At 42.6% G+C, this 24156-nt stretch overlaps 1 protein-coding gene across 1 annotated transcript in view; it reads right to left on the bottom strand.

The window, feature by feature from the left end:
- FBXW8 (F-box and WD repeat domain containing 8) overlaps nt 1-24156 on the bottom strand; it is a 90488-nt gene that overhangs the window by 22461 nt on the left and 43871 nt on the right. The window contains exons 5-6 of the mRNA XM_015567570.1: nt 14121-14317; nt 10941-11147 (exon numbers count right to left, since the gene is read on the bottom strand). Coding sequence (XP_015423056.1) covers nt 10941-11147; nt 14121-14317 — 404 coding nt within the window. The remainder of the gene's footprint in view (nt 1-10940; nt 11148-14120; nt 14318-24156) is intronic.

Here is a 24156-nt window from a genome sequence, read left to right as displayed (position 1 = left end):
ACAGAAACATGACTAAACAGTTCTAAAAAAAGTAGACCTCTAAAAATTAAAAGGTCAATGAATGAGTTAAACAAATAATTAAAAAGAGCGCAAGAAAGAATTCTGCGAATTGTGAGGTAGATTTTAAGAAATTGTTTAGAAGGCAACACAGAGAGATGGAGAAAGAAGGTATGAATGGGCTGTGGACAGCACGGGGGAGACGTGTTGGTCTAACACACACCTAATCTGAGTCCAGACAGAAAGAACAGAAAACGAGGGAGAGGAAAAATTCAACAACGGCTGAGAATTTTCTACAACTGAAGGAAGGAAGCATAAGAAACCCCAAACAGGAGAAGTAAAACTAAATCCACACTCAGGAGACATTAGAGTGAAACCGCAGAAATTTAAAAACAAGGACAAGATCTTAAAAGCAGCCAAAAGAGAAAGAGCCGTAGAAGGAAATGACAATGAGACCAACAGCCAACATCTCAGTGCCTTCAGTGGAAGTCACAACCACTAATCTCTTCAAGGGGCTGAGATCTCAGAAAGTGACTGTTAGCCTAGAATTATAAAGGACTAGTGAAGCTGCCTTAGAATGAAGGTGAAATAACGACTTTTTAAAAAAATTAAAACATGAAGAACACTTGTTTACAAAAATGGAGGACAGTGGCCTGGTTGGGTGCTCAGTTGGTTAGTGTCATCCTGATATGCCAAGGTTGTGGGTTTGATCCCTGGTCAGGACATATAAGAATCAACCAATGGATGCATAAATAAGTGGAATAACAAACTGATCTTTCTCTCCCTTTCTCTTCCTTTCTCTCTAAAATCAATAAATGATAACAACAACAAATAGAGAACACTAAATCTAGAAAGGGAAGTGAGCTCTCACTAAAAGAACTTCTAAAGAACACGCTTTTGGAAGATGGTCCAAAAAAAAGGTCTGACATGCTGAAAGGAATAGTAAGCAAAGATTCAGGTAAACGTGCATAAAAGTATACAAGTACTGACTATATACAACAACAACAATGCGGCTTTGGGATTAAAGAAATAGAACAGACTGTATCCTGACCTACTATTCCAAGCAGCTGGGGGCCCTGACTCAGGGCGATGTACCACAACCAGAGGACGCAGGTGCACAGGGGACCCCTCCAGCACTGAGTCTGGAGTGAATGGAGGCACCCTTGGACTCCTGTACTCTGCTTGGCACACAGGAGAGGCTCAGTATATATTTGACGAAAGAATGAATAAATGCTACACATCTCTGCCTGTACTTACAATTACAGGAGAATGATACATGGGCCTTACAGTAGGATGTGCTCCATGCGTGCAAATGAACACAGGAAGTCAATCTGCTTTCCACCAAGAGCAACATACTTAGATGCTTCAGAAGTGGGAGGTACAGTTTCACTTGGTACAGATCTTGAAGTACAAGACTAATAATGCTCATTTTTTTTTAAATAAAGGAAAAAGACCTCCCATTCTTGGGGTAGACTTTACTCAAGTAAACAACCCAAACTGCTATTCTGACCCAACATAAATATGACCCACAAAATGTAGTAAAAAAATTTTACTACAAAAAATGCAGGGTCCACATATTGATGTCGACATACAAAGATAAGTGAACAGCCCCTATAAATTCACAGATGAGCTAAGATTTTAAAAAAATGAGAAAGATAGACAATAGGGAGGGAGGGGGAGCTAGTGAGAAAAGAGTAAATCATACACAAAACAGCCAATAAAAAAATAAAAAAGCAGTTAATATACATGAATAATGGATGTCTGATTTAAAAGCAGTTTACTCCGATATGATGTAATTTTTGACAATCAGCCAGAGAGACTATTTTGTAAGTCCTTGCCAAAGATAAGTCAGAGCGTGAGGCCTGGTAACAGGCGTATCTGTGAACATGTGGGAAATGACTTTCACCACCATCCCAAAGGTGACTTTCTGTTGGCAAACAAAAACTTGCCTCTCAGGTGCACTTAGCAGCAGCCACCAGCAAGACGCAAAGCTGGAAGAAGCAGACCCCCGACAGCACAGACCCCTGAAACACAGCACCCCCTTCACAGTTTCCATGATATGCTCTGGCACCGTCCACGCTCAACTGCAGCACAAAGGGAGGCAGCCGGGGCGGCTCTCATGTTTAAGTTTTAATGGAGTGACAAGCCCGCAAGGCCAAGATATTTCAGGGATGGGACGGTGTTGCTGAGCATCGCCAGGCGCTGGGTAGGCAAGGCCGTGTGCGTTCGCCACCACCACGTGCCAATGCACCTGCAACCCCCGCTGTTCCAGGACTGGACTCTGCCCGGGAAGGCCCTGCCAATCACCGCAGACTGTGCCAAACTCAGGGGCTTTGTGATGTGGGCAGATGTCTACAAAGGACCACAGCGAGGCCAAACCAACACCTATTGTGACCTAAGCCTGAAAGAGCCCGGAGAGCAGGAGTCCACTCCAGTGCAAATGCAGACAAAGACAACCCAGCTCCCCCCGACCACACACCCGTCTGTGCTGGAAACAACAGGGAAGGCAGGTCCATTCTGCGGAGTGAGAGAAGCGCTTGCTTGGCGTCGGGAACCTCCTCAGATGATCTCTGTCCTAGCGCTAGAATAAGAAAAGAGACCACAAGAGAACTGGCTCCTGCAAACATAAAATGAGCAGGAGTGCTCACGGCCCCGGCATTTAGTTCAATGACGAGATTATAATTACTATGCAAATGTATGACTGAAGCTGAAAATCCTCACAGCCTCCTTTTATGCTCCCAACAGGCCTCATCATAATAAAGAGCATGGACAGTTTCTAAGCGCTTCACAAATATTAATGACACGTAACTAATCATGGCCCCCTGGAGAAAAAAAGTTAGTATTAAATCTACTTTATATTGGGAGGAAGACTGAGGCTGCAAATTATGAAATGAATTCTTGAAAATTAAAGGCAACTTGAATAATATTTTTAAAATGGGAAGATTACATGTGAGATGACTGTGATATAATGATGATTGTGTATGAAATTCAGGATATTAGACTGGCTTGAATACCAATTTTCTATTCACTAGCCTGGCAACTGCTGGTCTGGCCCCAAGTTAGATCAGACAAAGGCTCAGAAGTGGATAGACAGAATGTGGCTAACACCAGAGAACTAAAACAAGTGACAGCTGATGGAGGAGCGTGAAAAATGACAGTGAGCAGTGAAGACCTCTGGTGTAGGGCAAAGAGTCTACCCATGGGCTCCCCTTCGTACCCCAAAGGCATAACGCCCCTTTAGCACTGCCTAAGGGGCAGGACTGTACCAGCACAGACATATGCTTAGCTGCACTTTGCACATAAAGAACACTATAAATAGTAGCTGTCTGGATATACATCCAAAGCACGCAACCTATTCTACAGTGTTAGCATTCTTACTCATAGAGCAAAAGCAAACATTCCCAACAGCCCTCCCCTTGATCTTCATTAACTGGAAAACAAACTGACTTTTAACCCTTTAACAAACCTACTTGCTCTTGAGCCCTGGCAGGAAGAAACCAAAGCCATGTCTACCCATAAAATGGAACAAAAGCAAAGCCTAACTCCAAGTTCACAGTCTCCCATGGGTGAGAAGTGGTTAGCAAGGATGGAAATTCCACATAAATCATTGGGAAAGCCATTAGAAAAAGTAGGCCCTAAATAAAATTCCAAGCTTAATTCAAAAGACAAACAAGAGAAAGGCAATGATCAGCATACACTTCAATGTAATGGTCTTGGGAGCGTGCTCAGAGCTTCAAGAATACTGATCAATGGTTTTTGAAAATTAGGAAATGATACAAATGCCACTGGTATACAAAAACTATGCAAGTCTGAATGCAGACATAAGATATTTAAGGCACAGAGCCAGCCCTCTCCACAAGGTTTTGCATCTCAAGGCTATTACACCAAGTGACTCAGCAACCGCACTGGTTCTGCAGGAAGCTGAACGGACTTGTCCCTTTCTATTCTAAATGCATTATTTCAAATCAGCTCTTGGGAAAATGAATCTGCTGATGAATCACAGGAGCTATCACTACAAAATGACTTGAGCACAGTTCCCACACCAGCCAGGGTACCTGTGCTCCAGCCAGCCTGGATCACCCCACTGCTGCTTCCTGGACCCCCTGGGAACCCGTCCTCCAAGCCCATTGCCTCCGCCTGAACTGCCTTCTTGCCCAGGTTTTCCTGATGAACTCTAACCTGCCCCCAAAGCCAGTGGGGATGGGGAGGTACTGGTGCTCAGTATCTAACAAGCACATGATCTACCTTTCCCAGGTAAGTAACTTGCTGAAGGTTTATCTGGCTCAATCCCCAAAGGTTACACCACTACCTTGACTTAGTGGAAAATACTTTTCCCTGTATTTATTTTCTATGAGGTCATCACTCTTGCAAAGGAGTGGTTCAGGATCCTAGAGCATGTTCAGCTTCCTAAGCAGCGACAGCATTCCAAGAAATGCTTCCCACAGAATAGCCATCGTGTTACGGAAGATCAGAGGTGGCCAGATCCTCAAAGGTCCCCAGTTGAGGTTTCTTGTCTGTCCTGAGTAACCCGGGGGTTCTGTGAGCTGTCTCGGGGTTCACTCAGCACAGGAGAACTTCATGTATTGTGAAATTACACTAATAATTATATCACTTAATGATATCGTTTTAATACTAAACCATGTTCTAGTATTAAAACAATCCTCTGAATGTTCAATCCTCATCAATTTATCTGTATAATTTCATCACTTTGGAATTCAGCAAACTGCTGTGAAGGGCTCCCTGTGACCTGATGTCCATCTCAATGTGGAAGAAGCAATACAAACTGCTAAGTTGCTGAGGAACACAAGGCTGAGAGCCCGAAGGCAGATGTCATTCTGGATTCATCTCCATGTTTCTTGTGCCAATCAGAAATCTAGCATATAGCATGTGTTCAATAAATAGTCATTAGCAATGACAGTAACCTAGGCAACAAAAATGAATCCTTCTGGTAGTCAACATCACTCAATAATCTAGAAAACTGGTCTCAAAGGACTATCTTCCTAAACTTCTCTAAGAAGAAAGTGAAGACAAAACATTTTAAAGGTTTAAGAAGAAAGTGAAAAGGAAATGAGGCATATACTTTGTGAACTTTCCATTTTAAATTATTCACCCTGCGTGTAAAAGACCACGTTTTTCATTCTTCTCTGGAATGGAGCCTTGAACGAAAGAGGTGGGCTGCACAGTCAGGGTAGGTATGGGAGAATGTGGTCGGAATCCGTGAGCACTGCGTGTCTGATTCCAAGCACTCTCCCAGACAGTTATTTCAACTCGTGACGAGTGCAAGCAACCAATCCAGAGTCTTTCCACGTCCGTGTGAAGGGAATGATTATCATAAGAGACGTTAGCAATTATTTTCCAGCGTGATGTAAGCTGAGGCAGCAGCGCCAAGGCAGCGTCCTTGTCAAACACATCCCAGCTCAGGATTACTTCACTCGCATCCCCAATTACGATGCGCGCTGCGTGCTGCTAAATACAACCTGCCACTGAATGCCAAGTACTTCCAAACTAAATTAGGGAATATGTCCAAATACAGAGAATGATGCTAAGAGCCCTAAGTGGGTCTCTCTCTTCCTTTATGAGGCATGAGACTCATCATCAACATAATGCTCTTAAATGAGGCAATTCTACCTTGTAACCCTCCACATCTGAGAGCAAAATTTAATTCAGGCAGCAAAAGAATTAATGATATGGTGTCATACATGTTTTCATTGGTGGAAGCATTTTTGACAGATTCAGAAAATATGAGACATAGAAACACATCATACAGGGGTGTTTGGGCACAGAGGGCTAGGGCGGACTTGACACGGATTTCTGCACTGCAGCGAGAGGAAGCAGGCCATTGCTAAGTAGCATCTGAAAGCAAAGACCTGTAAGGAGGCCTTCTCACCACATACCCCTGGCCCGCAGGACATAGGAAGTGATGAAGAAGTTCCAAGTTCCTGCCCAATCATTTCTATCAGCAATAAACATCGCCCTTGGGGAGGTCTCATTAGAGAAGAGTAGGGTGATGGATTCCTCGGACCATTTCAGAAGCCTTCAGTCACCCAGCGGTTCCAATGGGGGAGCAGCTCAACACAACTCCGCAGGTAAAGTAGGAAGTTTCTACCACCTCATCACTTCATCCGGAATTCACACAACGTGGATGCTGGACAGAAGCCCAGAGGTCACGTGCCCACCCCTCTTCATTTTACATAAAAGAGGCGAGTTGGCTCACCACTTTAGAGGAACCATGGACTCTCCTTCAAATGGTACTGACTAAGCCAAGAAGGACAAACATCGGTGCGTGTGGCAGCTCCTCCCCACCTGACGGGGCCTGAGAGGGCTGTTGGTCCCACAGTCCCACTGCACTGGCTCGAGGTCGGCGGTTCTCAACCTTCCTAATGCCACCACCCTTTAATACAGTTCCTCATGTGGTGGTGACCCCCGATTTCATTGTTACAAATTGAACATAATTAAAGTATAGTGATTAATCACAAAAACAATCTGTAATTATCTATGTGTTTTCCGATGGTCTTAGGCGACCCCTGTGAAAGGGTCGTTCGACCCCCAAAGGGGTCGTGACCCACAGGTTGAGAACCGCTGCTCTAGGTAAAGCCATGTGATTTGAAATGAACCGTCACTCATCCTAAGTAGCAGAACTACAAAATAATTTACTGAGCAGTAAGAGCAGACAGGTCTCTGTATTAGTCCTCTGGCCTCACCTTGTTGTGATCTTTCTGTAAAGCCTGTGAGAGAAAAGATGTCCAGGAACTGCCAGGGAAATGGGGTGTACTGCCACCTGTCACTTTCCCAGGCATGCCGCCATCGAGGCAACAGCCATCAAAATCATAAAGGCATGGATCCCTTTCACTCAGCAAGTCCACTCGGAGGAACTAACCCTATAAACACATTCATGTGGGCCAAGTGTGGTTCACAGCAGCAAAAGACAGGGAGCAATGTAGCATACATCTAGAGGGGGCTAGCCGAACTCATCAAGCTCCATCCACAGGTGCAGAACCATAACATTGCAAACAGAAAAACAAAACAATATCCAAACACCAGGATGAAATGATCTTTAAGAAGTTTTGTTTGTAAGCTAGTTTGGAAAGGCCAAATTCTGTAAAGGCCACGTGTTAACATAAAATTTTGTAGTTACATCAATATTGAGTAAATTTGTTGGTCTGTCAAATTTTAGTTTTCCAGTTTTACTGGAATGTGAATTCACATTTACAAATGCTGAGGTAGCTTAAGAACCTTAAGTAAGGTTTGAATAGTATTGAGCACTGTCTTGCTGCAGTTATTGTATTCAAATTCTAGGAAAAAATAAATTGATGCTGGAAGTTGAAAAAAAAAGTTTTGTTGCAGGAAAAAGCAAGGTGCAGAACAACAATATAGTATTTTACCATTTGCATTTTTAAAAAAGAGGGGACTGAGGGTATATCTAGGTAATTTGCTTACATGTGCATAAAATACCTCTGGAAGGATATACACGAAACTAGCAACACTGACTTGCCTCCAGGAAAAGAAACTGGTGGCAGGTTGAAAGGAGTGGGGAAGGGCCATCCCACTGCACATCCTTCCTTGTCAGATCTGTTGATTTCTGAATCAGGTGAATGCATTACCTCGTTTTAAATTACTCTTTAAAAAAACACACACACAAAAAAACCTGTTTAAAAATCTGATCTTTTAACAAAAAGTGAAAATAGACAATGGCCATTTATTCTACGAATTTACTTGGGCAAAGAAAATGCTGGCAATTCCAAGTGGGGTCCCTAGTCCTGGCCTCTAAAGTCAAAAGTATGGGAAGTTCTGTGCCATAAGCAACGGAGATGTGCAGAGCACGAACTATCTCTGGTCCTGGAACACACGGAGCTGCAAAGGATCAAACCAGCTGTACTCACAGGCCTTTTCTTAAGGTTCAATAGGTGCGTTTTGCTACATTACTTGGTCTCATTTCCTTGGAAAACTGTTTATTGACAGAGCTGGGTTACTTGACAAGCACCAGTTTGCTGAAATCTGTGCGTGAGGCTGTTTCACACTCCAGTGCCAGGAACACAACTGGTGCTCTGTGGCTCTCTGTGCTGAACGCGCACACGACGGCTGGCTAGCTGGATCTATGAGTGGATGGACTTGATCCATTATTATTTGATGCTCTGACAGCTGTGGTGCCTATAAAATACTAATGCGATCATCGTATGGGGCAAGGATATCCTCCAACTAAACAAAAATAACACCTCTGGAGTACTTCTACAGGTTAGAGAAACTGCAGTTCCCAACTCAAATGTATTTTATATCAACATTTGGACTTTGCTGTGTTTTTATCACAGTTAATCAATAATGGACTCCAGCTAAGCCCCAGCTCTGTATCAGGTACAAACGAAGATAAGCCAAACTCTCTGTTCTCATAAAGCCTTCATCTGATTCCGAGTTACACAGGCCAGAGGCGCAAACACAAGCCCCCATGTGGACGTAGCTCCAGGCAAACTCTACTGCTAATAGTCTGACACCAACCTAACAAAACGTGCCGGGACATGCTGCCAGGCCAGGCAGACACAGCCAAACGGCACTCACAGCGGAGCAGCCCTGAGCACCACCCATGCAGCTACCTGGGGGTTACGACAGGACATCCTAGACAGCAGCAGGACGACATGGCTTAGCGCACACAGATGTTCCAGGTCCCTTACGTTTCTTAAAAATGCAGGTTCTTCTGAGGAAGCAGAAACCCATTAAGCACAATCAGATGGAGCGTCCTGCCTCTGCAAAAATAAGGAAAGTTTCATAGACAAAAGCTTGGCTTCCCTCACATTCGAGTGGGTGGCATTCATGTTGGAGAAACATCTCAACACAAAGTTATTACTAACAACAACCAGCCAGCCACCCACAAGTGTTTGAAGGCTTGCTGTTGTGCGCACAAAATATTTGGGTAACTAACTGCTACTGTCAGATTTCAAAGGATGCTTCAACAAACTCTGTAGCAAATTTACTTCCACTTTTAATTTTAAAATAGCAATGAAAATACCAGTAACAAGTTATTTGAGAGAACACATTTTAAAATAAATTTCCATAAAATTAAGGTATTAATAAGCAGATTCTTATAATTAATGCTTTTAATTGGGTTGGAAATTTTCAGAGGCATCCACAAAAGTGCCTCCGTACCATTGATAGCTAAAGGATGCTCCCAGTATGATTTTGTGCTGAACTCTCCCTTTCACTGGTTTCTTAAATATATCCACTATGATTTTATCAAAATATAAGACTGTATAGAAATAAATCTACTTAGATAAGTCAAAGAGAAATAGGATCTGCCAGATGAAAAATTTATTGAAAATATGGAAAATTTTAACCAGGCTAGTATTACGTATCTATAGCCCCTCACTTGAGAAATAAATGAGATAACCCAAACTTGAAAGCATAATGGATGAAAAACTAGAAAGCAAATCCGCAGTCTTTCTTCTCTCAACAAATGAGCTCACCAGGGATCGGAAAAGAAAGTTTTTTTAAAGCCCTAGAAAGGAAACCGCCTTCAGAAAGCAATTGCTGTCCCCTTCCCCCACTTCCCAGGAAGACAAAACACGGGAGTTAGAGCATCGCAGACTTGTCAGCCGACAGATGCTGACATATGCACTCCTCCAGCACAGAGGGAGGCCCTTCTCACAGTGAGGCTGCAGGAAGCCACAGGCCTTTCTAGTGCCTTATCTATCTTACTGGATGAAGAACACAATTGGAATCCAGGACGCTTCAAATCTTTGAGTACCTACTAAGTTGCAAAATCAGTGAACACCTGATAAATGAGACCTGACCTTACAGGTGACTTACACGTTAGGGGAAACTGTAAAAAAAAATCACAAACAGAGGCCAGCATTGAACTACAACTGGTAGAAATACCAGGAGGCACACAGTGATGATTAACTGTCACACGCCAGGCTTGACGCTGACAAGCTTTACAGACATGTTTTCATTTAATCTGGTAATTCTATGGTGTAGGTACTGTTATGAGCCCCCTTTTACAAGTGAGGAAACTGAGCCCTAGCCGGTTTGGCTTCGTGGATAATGCATCATCCCGTGGACTGAAGGGTCCCGGGTTTGATTCTGGTCAAAGGCACATGCCTGGGTTGTGGCCTTGATCCCCAGGAGGGGGCATGCAGAAGGCAGCCAATCAATGATTCTCTCTCATCATTGATGTTTCTATCTCTCTCTCCCTCTCCCTTCTTCTCTGAAATCAATAAAAATATATTTAAAAACAAACGAGGACACTGAGGCATACGGAGGGTTAAGCAACCTGCTTCAGGCCACATGGGGCAGCAGGCCACAATAGTGCCATGGAGAAGGCCTCTGTCCTCCGGAGGAGGAGCTGCCAGAGGAGCCAATGCGCAGAGAAGTTTCTTCCTGGGATCACACCACCGCCAGGGGGTCGAGAGAAGGCACATTGAAGGGAAAACAAAATAAAACTTGATCCCTCTCCCCCCTCACCCCACTGGAGGAGAAAGAGACTTCCATAAATCAACTTTAAGACTTTTCAGACTAAGTACTTGGCCTACAGTCAGGATAGTAAAACGCTAGGTAGTGATTACATTTAGTAATCATGCAAAGAATTTCAATTAAAAACTTTTCTCCCTGCTTCTGGCTCAGAGTATCAGAGGTACTTTTATGCACTGTTGGTGAGAATATAAATTTTGCTGCAACCTTTTTTCTATAAAGGTATGTTTTCCGGTGTATAAATGTACCTATATTCTAGATGGATATCTATTAGAAATTATCAGTTTTGTCTGTGGAGTGGGGTTGGGGAAAAGGAGGAAAAAAGAAACAATTCTTTTCACCTCATACCTTTTCAAGTGCTTGAATTTCTTTGCCATGCTAAATATCTATTTCCCGACTACATCTTGGAGCTTTAATTTTTAAAACTGCCTTCTAGAAAATAAAAACTGATGTTCAATTTTGTTAATTGCATGTCTTGCTATTTGTACCTTGTTTCCTTCGTGCACCCATCCTAGACTCTTCACTCCAAAAGCAGCCTGGTTGGCCGAGACATCCAGACAGGTGACAGGCTGCCCGTAGACGTGGTGGAGGGTTCTGGCAGAGTCGTCAGCCTTTAGCAGGTACACCAGATCTCCAGCAGTGGCCACTGCCACGGGGTACCTTTCGGTATCTGGAACTATTTCAAGGTAGTCAACCTGGCAAGGTTAAGGGTTATTTAGTCCTTCAGGTTCCACACACAGTTCATCCTGACTTGATCAAAAAGTATATAGTCCCTGCTACATGTCAATGAGAAGACCAGCAACTCCACAGAAAAAGACGGGTAAAGGGGCAGTTCACAGGAAATGACACACAGTTCTTAAAGAAACACAATACACTCCTAATAAGAAAAATATAAAGTAAAAATTCACTGAGATACCATTTTCACCTGTCATACCAGTAAAGATCACATTGTCTGCTGAGACACTGGCCTGGAAGTGAAGGGGACAACCACATGATGGGTACCACTACGGTTGGGGGGATGTAATCTGGTCCAATGTCTATAGAGCAGTGGTTCTCAACCTTCCTGATGCCGCGACGTTACAAATTGAACATAATTAAAGCATAGTGATTAATCACAAAAACAATATGTAATTATATATGTGTTTTCCAATGGTCTTAGGCGACCCCTGTGAAAGGGTTGTTCGACCCCCAAAGGGGTCGTGACCCACAGGTTGAGAACTGCTGCTATAGAGGGAAATCGGCAACACTTTCCACAATGTCAAATGCACTTAGGCTCTGACCCAACAAGTTCCTTCCAGGACTTTCCATACAAATAAACTTGCAATAATCAAAACCATGTGTACAGGTTATTGGCTAAAGCTTTACTTTTTCATCACTAAAAACTGGAAAATGTTAAACGGACTATAAATAACAGAAATACCAGGCAGTCTTGGGCAAGAGCATGAAGACAGTCTTCATGAACTGATACTCATTTGGGCAGAGAGCAAGGAAGCAAGGTAACGGGATTCCCAGTGTGCTAACGTGTGTGCATGTGGGCAGAGGAAGGGTGTGATGTACTTGGCTTGTACATGCATAAATCTTCTAATCATGGCTGCTTTCAAAGAGAGAAGAGTTGAGGGATGGGGTGGAAATGTTGTTACTCACTGTAAACTTTATTGGATCTTTTAAATTCTGAACCCATGCAGGTGTAATAGTTATTCAAAAGTATCTTTAAACCAGAAACTGAATAAAATTCACTCAGTTCCAAATGAGCAAAAATCACATTTTAACATCTGTGCAAATACCAAAACTGCGTTGCTAAAAGGTTAGAAATATCTGAGTTACCTGCTCTCTCCAGGCTTCCATGCCATTGGGAGCAGGAAGGCCAGGACCAACAGCCTTTTTGTGCAAGGCCCGTCTCTAATCTGCATGTGTAGGGGAGGTCCCTTCAAGAATAATGTGCTTTTCTAGATCCCTGAGTGGCACACTCCTCCAGTGTAGTTTACCACCGGTACCACCTCCCTGAGTAAATTCTGAGAGTGTGACAACAGGTGAGCCAAGCCATTCAATTATGAAAATCCACAGTGTAAAAGGACAGTGTTGCCCTGAAAACAAGATAACTGAGTCCAAAGCCTGAATGCTGAGGGCCGTCCAGGGGAGCTGGAGACAGAGAGGGAACATCTGGGTGGCTCTGCTAATCCTCGGCCCCTCGTCCAAAGCCCAGGGCCCATCACAAAGGCTGATGTTCTAGGCTGACATCACAAACACGGGAACGCTGCCACTGCGATTCGGGGAGCCTATCTGGGGAAGACAAAAGGACCCATCGCTCTAGGCCAGGGGTGCCTGCCAGTGACAAGGCAGCCTGTGGCCACCCCGCACGCAGGGTGAGAAATAACACATAAAGTGTTACAGCACCCGCCTCCAGCTTGCTCCCTCTCTCCAGTCTAAAAACCATTTCTTACTTTCCTAAGACTGACATCCTCAGCCCAGCCATGTAATTTCATCTTCATGTTGGATTTTGGACAGACCAAGACGCTCTGATTGGCAGTGGCTGGGCCACTGCTGGGAGCTGTAAAACTACTTCAAAAAGCATCCAGTCTGTGCCAGGATGCCACTGATTGCCAAGGCAGGATTTACATTTTATAGAGGGACTCACATCTTAAGTAATTGTCTGAGTTCATATAATTGTTGCCATTCTACAGTGTTCTTTAGTCAAAGACCAGATAATAAGCACGACAGTAGTTGTGAAAACAAACAAATATGGTTCTTCCACATTTTTCTAATAAAACCCAAGATGGGAGAACAGCCTCAGGCAGTTTGGGGGAACGCTAGACCCAAACTGCCGACTGGCTCATTAGAGGGACAAGCAGCTTATGGAGGTGAGGCAGTAACATGGGGCTTTTTAGTTATTCAGTCTAATAAGATTCTCACCAGGAGGAAAGGGAGAGGAAGAGGATTTGTTCCAGGTCAGGCCATCAATTTATTCTTCAATGTTGGCTCTTCTGTTCACTCTCCTACTAGTGCCAAAATCAGGTTTGTTTAAATTAAACCGGAATTCAGCACAGATTTAAACTTCCTTCTACCAGCAAATCACCTGCTACCATTAGAACGCAGAGGCTCACGTACAGGTGAACTCAGAAGCAAGCTCCACGTAAAGATCTCTTTACAGCTGGCTCAGCTTCACACACGACGTCCTGGAACATGACACCGACTTCTACCTATTTTCACACAGGAGCTACTTTTACTTCCAGGTGAAAAAAACTTGGGGTGAAGAAAGCTGAGGATGGACTCCTCCTTGCCGTAAGGACTGGGATAATGTCACTGAACTCATTTTCACTTCTGTATGAGGCCAGAAGCTGACCTTAGATTTCGAGGGGTGGACGTCCTGTGAAAGCGGATGAGGACCATGGCAATGAGACACTCTAGCCCTGAAGTGAGCCCTGGGTCCAAATCACACTTCCTGGCTCTGAGACTGGGGCAGGTCCAGTCACTGCTCTAAGTTTCTCTTGGCTTTTTGGTAAACAGGGAAAATGATAGTACCTATTTCGCAAGGCAGTGGTGAGATTTATGGATGTGAGGCCCACAGAGAGTCCTGAGTGAGTGGGAGCTTCCCACATTGTTACTATTTGTTTATACTAGATTCAGAGGTTCTAAGAATGAAAAATAAAATGACCAAACTAAAAGCTCACCAGTTTCTGAACTTCGAATTCTGCAGCTATTTGCCAATATCCTTCCTCATTGGGATGCAACATCACAACATCGAAAGCAGAAGCCGTGGCAACAGTGGCATCTTCCTGGCTGAGGGCTAGTGCCTGTATTCTTGCATCATGCTCAAAGCGGTGAATAGGATACTTTCCAGTCCTTAGATCCCAAATATTAAGAAATCCTATGTAGAAAAAAAAATGTATGTAGATAGCTTTAAATTTACTTCAGTGTAATTATAAAATAACAATTGTTTAATGTAAAGAAAATTAAAAAATGAATAAAATATTTGCATCACATATAACAAAGGGCCAATTTCTATCCTATATAATAAAAGACTAATATGCAATTTGTTCCCTCAGGAGTTCGACCAAGCGTTTGATCACTCGCTATGATATGCACTGACCACCAGGGGGCGGCGTGGAACATGGGCAACCAGCAGCACCAGCAGTGGGGGGAGCGAGGGAGCGAGGGAAGAAGGAGTGAGGGAAGGATGGCTTAGGCCCATTCCCACAGGGATCGGAGTCCCAGATTGGAGAGAGTGCAGGACGGGCTGAGGGACACACACCACCTCCCATGCACAAATTTCATGCACCGGGCCACTAGTTATATATAAAGGGTTTCTAAGATTCACTAAGAAAAAAAAGCAACTGAAAAGTGAGTGAAGGACATGAGTATACTGTTTACAGAAAAAGAAACACAACTGACTCAAACATAAAGAAAAGTAAAAATTCACTCAATTAGAAAAAGATAAATAAAAACTGTAATACCATTTTTATCAGTCATATTGACAAAGATAAAATATTTCATAAAATATTTTGTTGAGAATTCAGGGAAATGCGCTCTCAAATTGTTGGTGGGGATGTAAACTAATTCACCCACTTTGAAGGCGATTGGGTAATATTTCCAAAGTTAAAAATGTATATAGGCTAGTCGCTGTACTGCTTTAAATTATTTCAAAAGATTGCAAGTTTTAAATGTCCATGAATAGAGAGCTACTTAAATAATGCCACCTCCATACTTTGTAATTTAAATAAAATGACCAGTTAAAAAAGACTGAGTCAGCCTTATATAAGTTATATGAAATGATCAACAAAATATATTGTTAAATGAAAAAAGTAAAGAACAAATAGTATAGTACGTTACACTGTTATTGTGTTTTAAAAAATTTACACACACACACCCAAATGGAATATCCTGGAAGGACACACAAGAAACTATTAACGGTAACTGGCCTCTAAGGAAAGAAACCAGAGGAAAGGAAGAAGAGCAGGAGGGAAGTTTCCTGTTACCTCCTTATACATACTAAAATGTTTTCCAAAAACTATCTTTACCAAGAAGTTAAATTTTTAAAATATGTTTTCATGAGAGAAACCTAAGAAGAATTAATTGCTGAGTAGTGCTAACATATGGAGTTAACTCATTCTTCTACTTGTCCACTCATTTGTGCAACAAATAACCACTGAGTGCCCTAACTGGTTTGGCTCAGTGGATAGAGTGTCGGCCTGCGGACTGAAGGGTCCCAGGTTCGATTCCAGTCAAAGGCATGTACCTTGGTTGCGGGTACATCCCCAGTGGGGAGTGTGCAGGAGGCAGCTGGTCGATGTTTCTCTCTCATCGATGTTTCTAACTCCCTATCCCTCTCCCTTCCTCTCTGTAAAAAATCAATAAAAAAAATTAAAAAAAAATAACCACTGAGCACCTGCTCTGGGCCAGACCCTTCTCCAGACGCCAGCAATGCCTGAAAACAGCCATTAAAAGTAGTTTACATCCTTCCTCACCACCTCCTTCTTCTAGACCCCCCTGGCCATGAACAGTTGTAAAAACCCGAGCTTGACTTTGCCACACTGGTTAAAAACTGATTTTATAATCCACCTTCTCCCCAGGACCTTGACTGCTGCTACCCAGATGAAGTCCTCTTACACACACTAGCCATGTCTCCACTTTTCTCAAACTGTCTACGGCACTGCTCTCCAAGTGTGGGTGAGTCCAGGACCAGCAGGATCTCCAGGGCTTGTTAGAAAAGCAAATTTTCAACTGGAGTGAAAGCTTGAGTTTGAGAACCAGCGGTCTACAGGAACTTTCAGTCCCCTGCAGATATATACACTTTTCTGTATTTGCAATGCCACTGATTCTTTTTTCTCACCAAATCATTTCTTCTTTATGACCCCAAGCTAGTTTTCCCTCAAAGGTTTACCCAAGAAAAGAATTACTTTCTGTAGATGCTGGATAATGGTTTGTTCCAATTCCAACTGATTTTATTTTTTCAAAATTCACAAAAACAATCTGTGGTGATAACACAGTCCGTGGCTATTTCTTTGAGTTCAAATCCAGCTCCACTGCTCGCCAGCTGAAGGCCTTGGGTGAGTCACGTAAAGCAGTGAGCCTGTTTCCTCACCTGTCAAACTGAAGATAACATTACCTACTACCCAGGGCTGTGGGTAGATTAAAGAAAATAAACCACATAAAATGCTGGAGAAGACCAATCATTTATTTTTATGTATTCTACAGTTCCTGCTGTGTATAAAACCTTTTTAATCTATTAATAACACTGATTTCCTCTACTGCTCATCCATAAATCCAGTCCTATTATCTACAGCTTCCTACTACCTAAAACAGATGTAGCTGCTCATGTTTCTTCTCTTTGTGATCCATCTTCCCATCTTTCTTTTTTCTTGCCTTGTATTTTTGTCTTTAAACAATAAATGATTTGAACTTACAAACTCACTATGAAGTATGCTTCAGCACTAAATAAATATAGTCAGAAGAAAATAGTACCTTTGGGTTGCTTTGCCAGACTTTCAAACTGTCAGTAGACTTAAGTGGGTGATTACAAACCAAAGCAGATCTTTTGAGTTAAATGTTGCTTCATATGTAAAATAGGATGCTCAATATCTGAAGTACAAGAATTACGATAAACTTGGGGGAAAAGCAGATCACAAAGGCTCCATAACACATTCCCTGGCAAATATTCTGGTAAATTCTTTCCCTTCTGACTCAGAAGAAACAGGCACACAGCAGAAAACACCAATGGCTCTGCACATAAAATAGGAGACAGGCACATTCCAAGATGCGCCTCTTCCAAATGTTTCCGCGTGGCATTTGCTGGGAGACACACCACAATCAGGAGTAGAGAGAAATGAAAGTTGCTACTTGCAAGGAACTTTCAAACGTGCAGACACTGTCATCTGTCTACTTTCATCCAGTGCTCACTTTGTCTTGGGAGGAGCATCCATCCTTACCCTCACTTTACAAAAGAGAAGAGACAGCAGCTCCGAGTGGTTAAACAACTGTGCAAAGCCACTAGGTACACGATGAGGCTGGGCTGAAATTTAGCTAGAAACATGTAGGATGAGCAGCTGCATTTACAAGTGCATAAAATAACTATGAGATCGATGAGTAACTGACGTCAACTCACCCTCGGTTCTGCCAAGTGTGGAAGTTATTCAACCACATCTCACTCTAAGCACACATGGAGTTTATCTATAAACACATTTTTCATTATTAATCAAGTATTGGTTTTGTTGGCATCATTTTTCCAACAGAATCGTACGCAATAAAATAGGCTTCCCCACAGGCTGAGTTTCACAGAGCTATCCTAAGAAGGGTCTTTTTGGAAAATACATTCCAGGGCTCTATCCATTTAATTCTCTCTGAATGCCTATTGTGCCATCATCTTTGTTATTTTCTCTATTTCAACTGTTAAGTGTAGAACTTGGTCAGATCCTCACTTGTTAATGGTGCCAGTGTCATCTGCACAGTCCTCCAGGACCACTTTATGGTGCATAAAATTTAGGATTGTTATGTCCTCTTGATGAATTAACCCTTTATTATATGAACATCCTCTATCCTTGGTTATACTCTTTGCTCTGAAATTTACTTTGTCGGAACCTGACAGAGCCACTCCAGCATTCTTTGGATTATATTTTTTGTCTTTTCGCTTTGCCATGTCTATATTTAAAGTGAGTTTCTTATAAATGGCATATGGTTGGTCTTGCTATTAACTGGTGTGTTTAACTATTTATCTTTAATGTGATTACTGGTAAAAATGGGCTTAACCTACCATTTTTCTATTTGTCCCATTTGTTCTTTGCACCTTCCCCCACTCTTTTTCTGTTTTAATTCCTTTGTTGACTTATTAGCCAAACCCTTTGCTGTGTTATTTCAGTGGTTGCTTCAGGATTTTAACATACACCTGTAACTTACCGCAGTCTACCTTCATGATATCACACCACCTCTCACATTTAAGAACTTCCCAGCAGCTACTTCCATCTCCACCCTCCCAGGCTTTGTGCTACTGTTGTACTTTTTATTTCTACATGTTATAAACCCCACATACACTGCTGTTATTTTTACATAAACAGACGATTATCTTTTAAAAAGACTTAAGTGAAGGAAAAAAGCCAATTGTTATTTATCAGAGTAATTACCACTTCCAGTGCTCCTGCAATATCACTTTTTTAAAAAATATATTTTATTGATTTTTTACAGAGAGGAAGGGAGAGAGATAGAGAGTTGGAAACATCGATGAGAGAGAAACATCAACCAACTGCCTCCTGCACACTCCCTACTGGGGATGTGCCTGCAACCCAGGTACATGCCCTTGACTGGAATCGAACCCGGGACCCTTCAGTCGGCCTCGACGCTCTATCCACTGAGCCAAACCAGTTTCGGCTGCAATATCACTTTTATTAAATCCTGCAGCTTTTGTAAGATTTGCAACTATTCTGTTGGATATTTGACCCAAAAACACATGGGCAAGGTGGGCAGGAACAGACACAGCAGCCAACAGGGAGGGGTGTTTGAGTGAAAGCTAATTTTATAATCAGCCGACTTGTTAGTTATATAGTTATGTCATGGCTAGTTTTACAACCTCAAATACTCAAAACAGTAAAAACTTGAATTATAAGACTATTTTATAGCAATGTCGCAGATTATCATTCACGTGAACCAATATGTAGCCAAAAATAAATTAATGCAACAACACATTCAACGAGTACCTGCTGAGCCCTGCTCTGGGCCAGCCACGATCCTAGATACTGGAAAACCACAGTGCACACATCAAAACAAAGCAAAGAAGTCCCTGCCTGCATGCAGCTGACACTCTAGTGGCATCCACCCAGCATCTCACATGGGGGGACATAAAAAGGACATGATCCCTATTCTCACAACACAAAACTCACACTGAAGAGAACCCTAAGCATTTTAGTAACTAAAATATAACAGAGACATATACACAAAGTGCAGTATCACAGTACAGAAGCTTAACTTTTTGTCATGTTGCAGAATTGATCCCAAAGAGGAGCAGCTAATTTTCCCAAATATTTCAAGTTGAACTGTGTCCACGTCCACTGCCTGCATTAGGGAAGAAGTACTGAAAGCCTGTCAGAAACAGGTGGTGATTCTTAAAATTCGGATGGGAATTCATTTGAAAGGCTAAGCTTTATCATTCTGCAGACACAGAATAACACAGATTTGGCTCCTGATTTGTGTGGCCTTATGAAGTGGCAGGACTGTGTCACTTTTCTGCTACATTCCCCGCTGGGGAGTGAATTCAGAATACTGCACGTAGCTGAAAGTCAACGAAGGTTTGCTGAGCATTGGTCTTAGGTCTTAGCAAGAGAGCATTTGGTTGTAAGAAACAGAAATCCACTCAAATGGCTGAGATACAAAAGAAAACTCACTGGAAAGGAGTGGGACTGTCCTGTGGAACCTGAAGGCAGGAAGTAAAGATTTTAAGGGACCAGAGCAAGGAACTAGGAACATTCGGAACCGAGGCAGTTATGTGTGTCTCGTCAGGTATCTTAACTCTGCTTCTCTCTGCAACTATCTTGACCTTCTCTGCCTCCACAAACCAGCTTTCCCTTTCCCAGCTCCATGCACACACCGGAGACTGAAAATCTGAGGCCCAACCGGCTCATCCCGTCCATGAAGCAGCTGCTCCCAGGACCAGGGTCCTCATCCTTGTCCAACCAGCTGAGGCCAAAGGATCACTCAAGTACTGTGAACATGCTGCCTCTAGGGGACCTCAGAGCAAGGAGGCACCCTGAAAGGTGTCTACTGCATTTATTCTGCCTGCCAGACCCAGGTAAAAAGGAAAGGAAGCCTCAGCTAATGCAAAGGGAGGTTCTGTGTAGTTCTTCACTAGCAGATTAAGAGGTAGCTCATTGCTATCATTCCTTGAACCAGGAAGAACCCTAAGGGCTGGGGTTTAGGGCCCCCACTGGCCCCCCACCAGGAAAACTAAAAGGGGAGTAGGTGTCACTCTTTCTCCCTGACAAAACCTCAAGAGCTAGACCGGGGTGGGGAACGTCCGGCGAGCTGTATAAGGCCTGAAAAATCATTTGGTCTGGCCCTGCCAAGGCATTAGGGGTGAGTTAATTAAATGTTTGACCAACTATAGCAGGCTAATTTTTAAACTGATCATTTTGTATGGCCCGCGAATGATGCTATAAAAACCCAAATGGCCCTTGGCAGGAAAAAGGTTCCCCACCCCTGAGCTAGATGAAAGATGCTTCGTTCAGAAGCTAGTGTTGGGATCCCAACAATACTGTTTTATCGACGAAAAGGATGCAGACAAAAGAAAAGGGTCTCTCTAAAAAATATGGACGAACACAATGAGTGAAGGCCATCAGTCCAATCAAGTAGACAGGAGTAGGGCCTGGCAGTCCCACCTGCTCTCTGGGTTCAGGACCCTCCACCTTGACAAGGGGCAGCAGGGCTGAAGGAACTCCTGGTTCACCCTAGGCGAGGAACAGTCATTAACAATGACATGAGTAACGATGGCCAGTCTTTTGAGGAGACATAAAGCCTACTCAGCAGCTGTGGATGGGCACCCATGCCAGTTTGTAGCATGCCCCTCCCACCTCCCAAAGGAGGCCAGCCAGAGTGTGGTAATGAAACTGCACATAGTGGAAATGGGCTCTAAATGAGTTTAAACTGATTTATGCTAGCTTTTGTAAAGATGACTCGATATCAGGAAAGTGCTACCACTGTGAAATAATGTCGACGATCCTTAAGACCTCCGCCTAATGGTACTTGCACAGAATATTTATATTCCTCATCATGGGAACAAGGACCATAATGGATACCATTTTTGTTTTATTAGGGATGCATATTTAAATTAATCTGCTATTTGCCTAAACAATTAGCTGCTTCTGTTTGTGTGCACAAAGCCAAAATTGCAATTAGGCTTCCATCAAAAAGATAAGTCCCAACTAAAACTGTCCCGGTGGAGTCATAAGAGCTCAGGGCAGAACTTTCCAAAATTACTTTTTAGCATAATGGTAATTATGTTAATTGCTTGAAAGGTAAATAACTGCTGAACTGGTTTTGGAAAAAAAACACACACACACACACACAATTGGTGTTGCCCCTCCCCTTTCATCTTTTTCATGCACCATAAAATTTAAAACAGGTTTACCAGTTTAGAAAGCCAGAGACTGGTCACTTCTTGCACTAGTTTGTCTTAGTGCTTTCCTAATTAGAACTTCTTTTAGCCAGGAGCTCCTACTCTCTCGAGCTTGCGCAATAAATACCTGAGGCTTGGCCTCAGCTTCGTAATACGTAGTTAAGTAGACAGGATCAATTAACTGCAGTTCAGAGACACTGAATGAAGCTGACTATTTATAAAGACAGCTGGCAACCTCAATTTCCACCATGTACATAAACACTTGCCTATCAGAAATTAAGCAGGAGTCAAAAGAAATCCTACAACAAGAGGAAAGGCATTTTAACAAAAATGTTAAATATACCCATAGCGCTCACTAAACATGCACCTCTTCATTAAACTCATACAACATCACTATGAAGTGAACACCAGGGATGTAAAGATGGCATAAAGTCTGAGAGGACACAAACACTTGGTTTCATGGAAGAGGTGGCCCGGGGGCCATTAATATCAGTGCAAACAAGGGGCATGATGCTGCATCCACCGTGCATGTCATACTGCACATTCCAGCTACACAAGCTCTAAAGCTAAACTCTATTACTTACAAAAACAACAAACAAGCAAAAACACCAATAAGTAATGAAGCACTGTAGAAGCTGCATTTTAGATTGACAAGTAAGAAATCTGGGGGAGTCAGGGGCTAAGCGGGTTGGAGGAGAAAAAACACTTATTTTTACTCTATATATTTTGGTACTATTTGTTTTTCTACATGTAATACTATAACAAACAATTTCTTATTACCTGTATACACATCCTTATAAATACTGATATGATTAGAATGGGATATTTTGATTATTTACTAATTCCAATCTTGATCTGCATAATTTTATAATATTTAACTCTGATGTACACAATTAAAATCTCAAATTCTACTTCTGACCCATCAATGGGTTAAGGTGAAATGAATTCCAGAACATTCCACAACACCACCACCACTTCCCTGGATCAGACCAGGGCAGAACAGCCCAGCACAGGGCTTAGGCCACGCTGGCATTGAGGCTTAGACTCCTTATTCATTCATTCATTTTCTCTCTCTAGAATAGTTATTATAAGGCTCAGAAATGTAAGATAGAGAGTAATAGGAATGGCTACTGCAGTGCTGGTACATTGACTATGTGATCTTAGACAAGTTACCTGAACTCTCTGAGCTTCAGTTCCCTTATCTGTAAGTTAGGGATATGGCCTAATTGACAGGGTTGTAATTAAGATTCAATGACATTCATTCATTTTCTCTCTCTCTCTCTCTCTCTCTCTCTCTCTCTCTCTCTCTCTACCTACGGCATAAAGAAAATACGCCTATCTTCAAAATTAGTTTTGCTCATATGTTGACTGACATAACTATAATATTTAGAAACATAATCTAAGATTGATGCTGGTAACTGTTGAAGCTGAGTGATGGGTACATGAGGGCTCGTCATATTATTCTGTACTATAATAAAAGGATTTTTAAAAACAACAAATTGAAAGACTATCAGTGACAAAAGTAAAAACTATCATTTGTGTTTTACTCATGTTTTCAGTAGCTACACTACAAAGTGACTTCTCAGACCAAATGGACTGACAATGCAAATTCCAGTGATGACATTTTGCAGCTATTAGAAACCCCATTCTAAATCCTCAAAAGATCTTGAAACCATACTATAAATTTCCTTTCAATAAAATTATTAAATGGCTCTAAAACAAACAAAAAAATCTAGATGTAAAGATTTAGATTACAGCAAAATGGCAGTCAGTTTTGAGTTACCTGGTATCAAGTGAGAATGAAAAAATGGAAACCACAGATAATCTAACCTCTTACTTAGGCATTCAGATCCCAATGCCAATCTTCCCAGTGAGGGTGGGTTTTGTCAGGAGGATCCTACACATTTGGGCCAGTAGTACGGCAAGTAAATTCTATAATAAAAGTGTAATATGCTAATTAGGCCTAGACTGGACAGCCGAATGACCTTCTGGACATCATTCCAGATGACCTTCCAGACGAAGCCACGGCACGGGGGCTGAGGCAGAGGTGCTTAGGGGTGATCAGACAGGCAGGTGAGTGGTTAGGGGCAATCAGGCAGGTGAGCGGTTAGGAGCCAGCGGTCCAGGATTGCGAGAGGGATTCCGACTGCCGGTTCACGTTGGGATCGGGCCTAAACTGGCAGTTGGACATCCCCTGACGGGTTCCAGATTATGAGAAGGTGCAGGACAGGCTGAGGGACCACCCCCCCATGCACGAATTTCATGCACCAGGCCTCTACTGTTAAGTAATAGTAGTGAAAGTGAACATCATTGCTTTGTTTCCAATCTTAAGGTGACAGTATTGTCTTTTACTATCCTATCTAATAATAGAGAAACATGGTAATTAACTGTAACTTCGCTACCCTTCCCATTGGCTAATCAGCGAGATATGCAAATTAACTGCCAACCAAGATGGCGGCCGGCAGCCAGGCAGCTGAAGCGAACAGGAGGCTTGCTTGCTCCAGTGAAGGAGGAAGCCAAGGTTCCCCGCCTGCAGCTGCCGGCCTCTGAGCTGCAACTCAAGAAACAATGTTGCAGTTATAGAGGCTAAACAAACCCAGAAACATGCTTTC

Source organism: Myotis davidii, unplaced genomic scaffold (genome assembly GCF_000327345.1).
Source record: "Myotis davidii unplaced genomic scaffold, ASM32734v1 scaffold1330, whole genome shotgun sequence".
Classification (NCBI taxonomy): Eukaryota; Metazoa; Chordata; class Mammalia; order Chiroptera; family Vespertilionidae; genus Myotis; species Myotis davidii.
The sequence above is the reverse complement of the archived record's forward strand: the minus strand, read 5'-3'. Positions and strand labels throughout refer to the sequence as shown.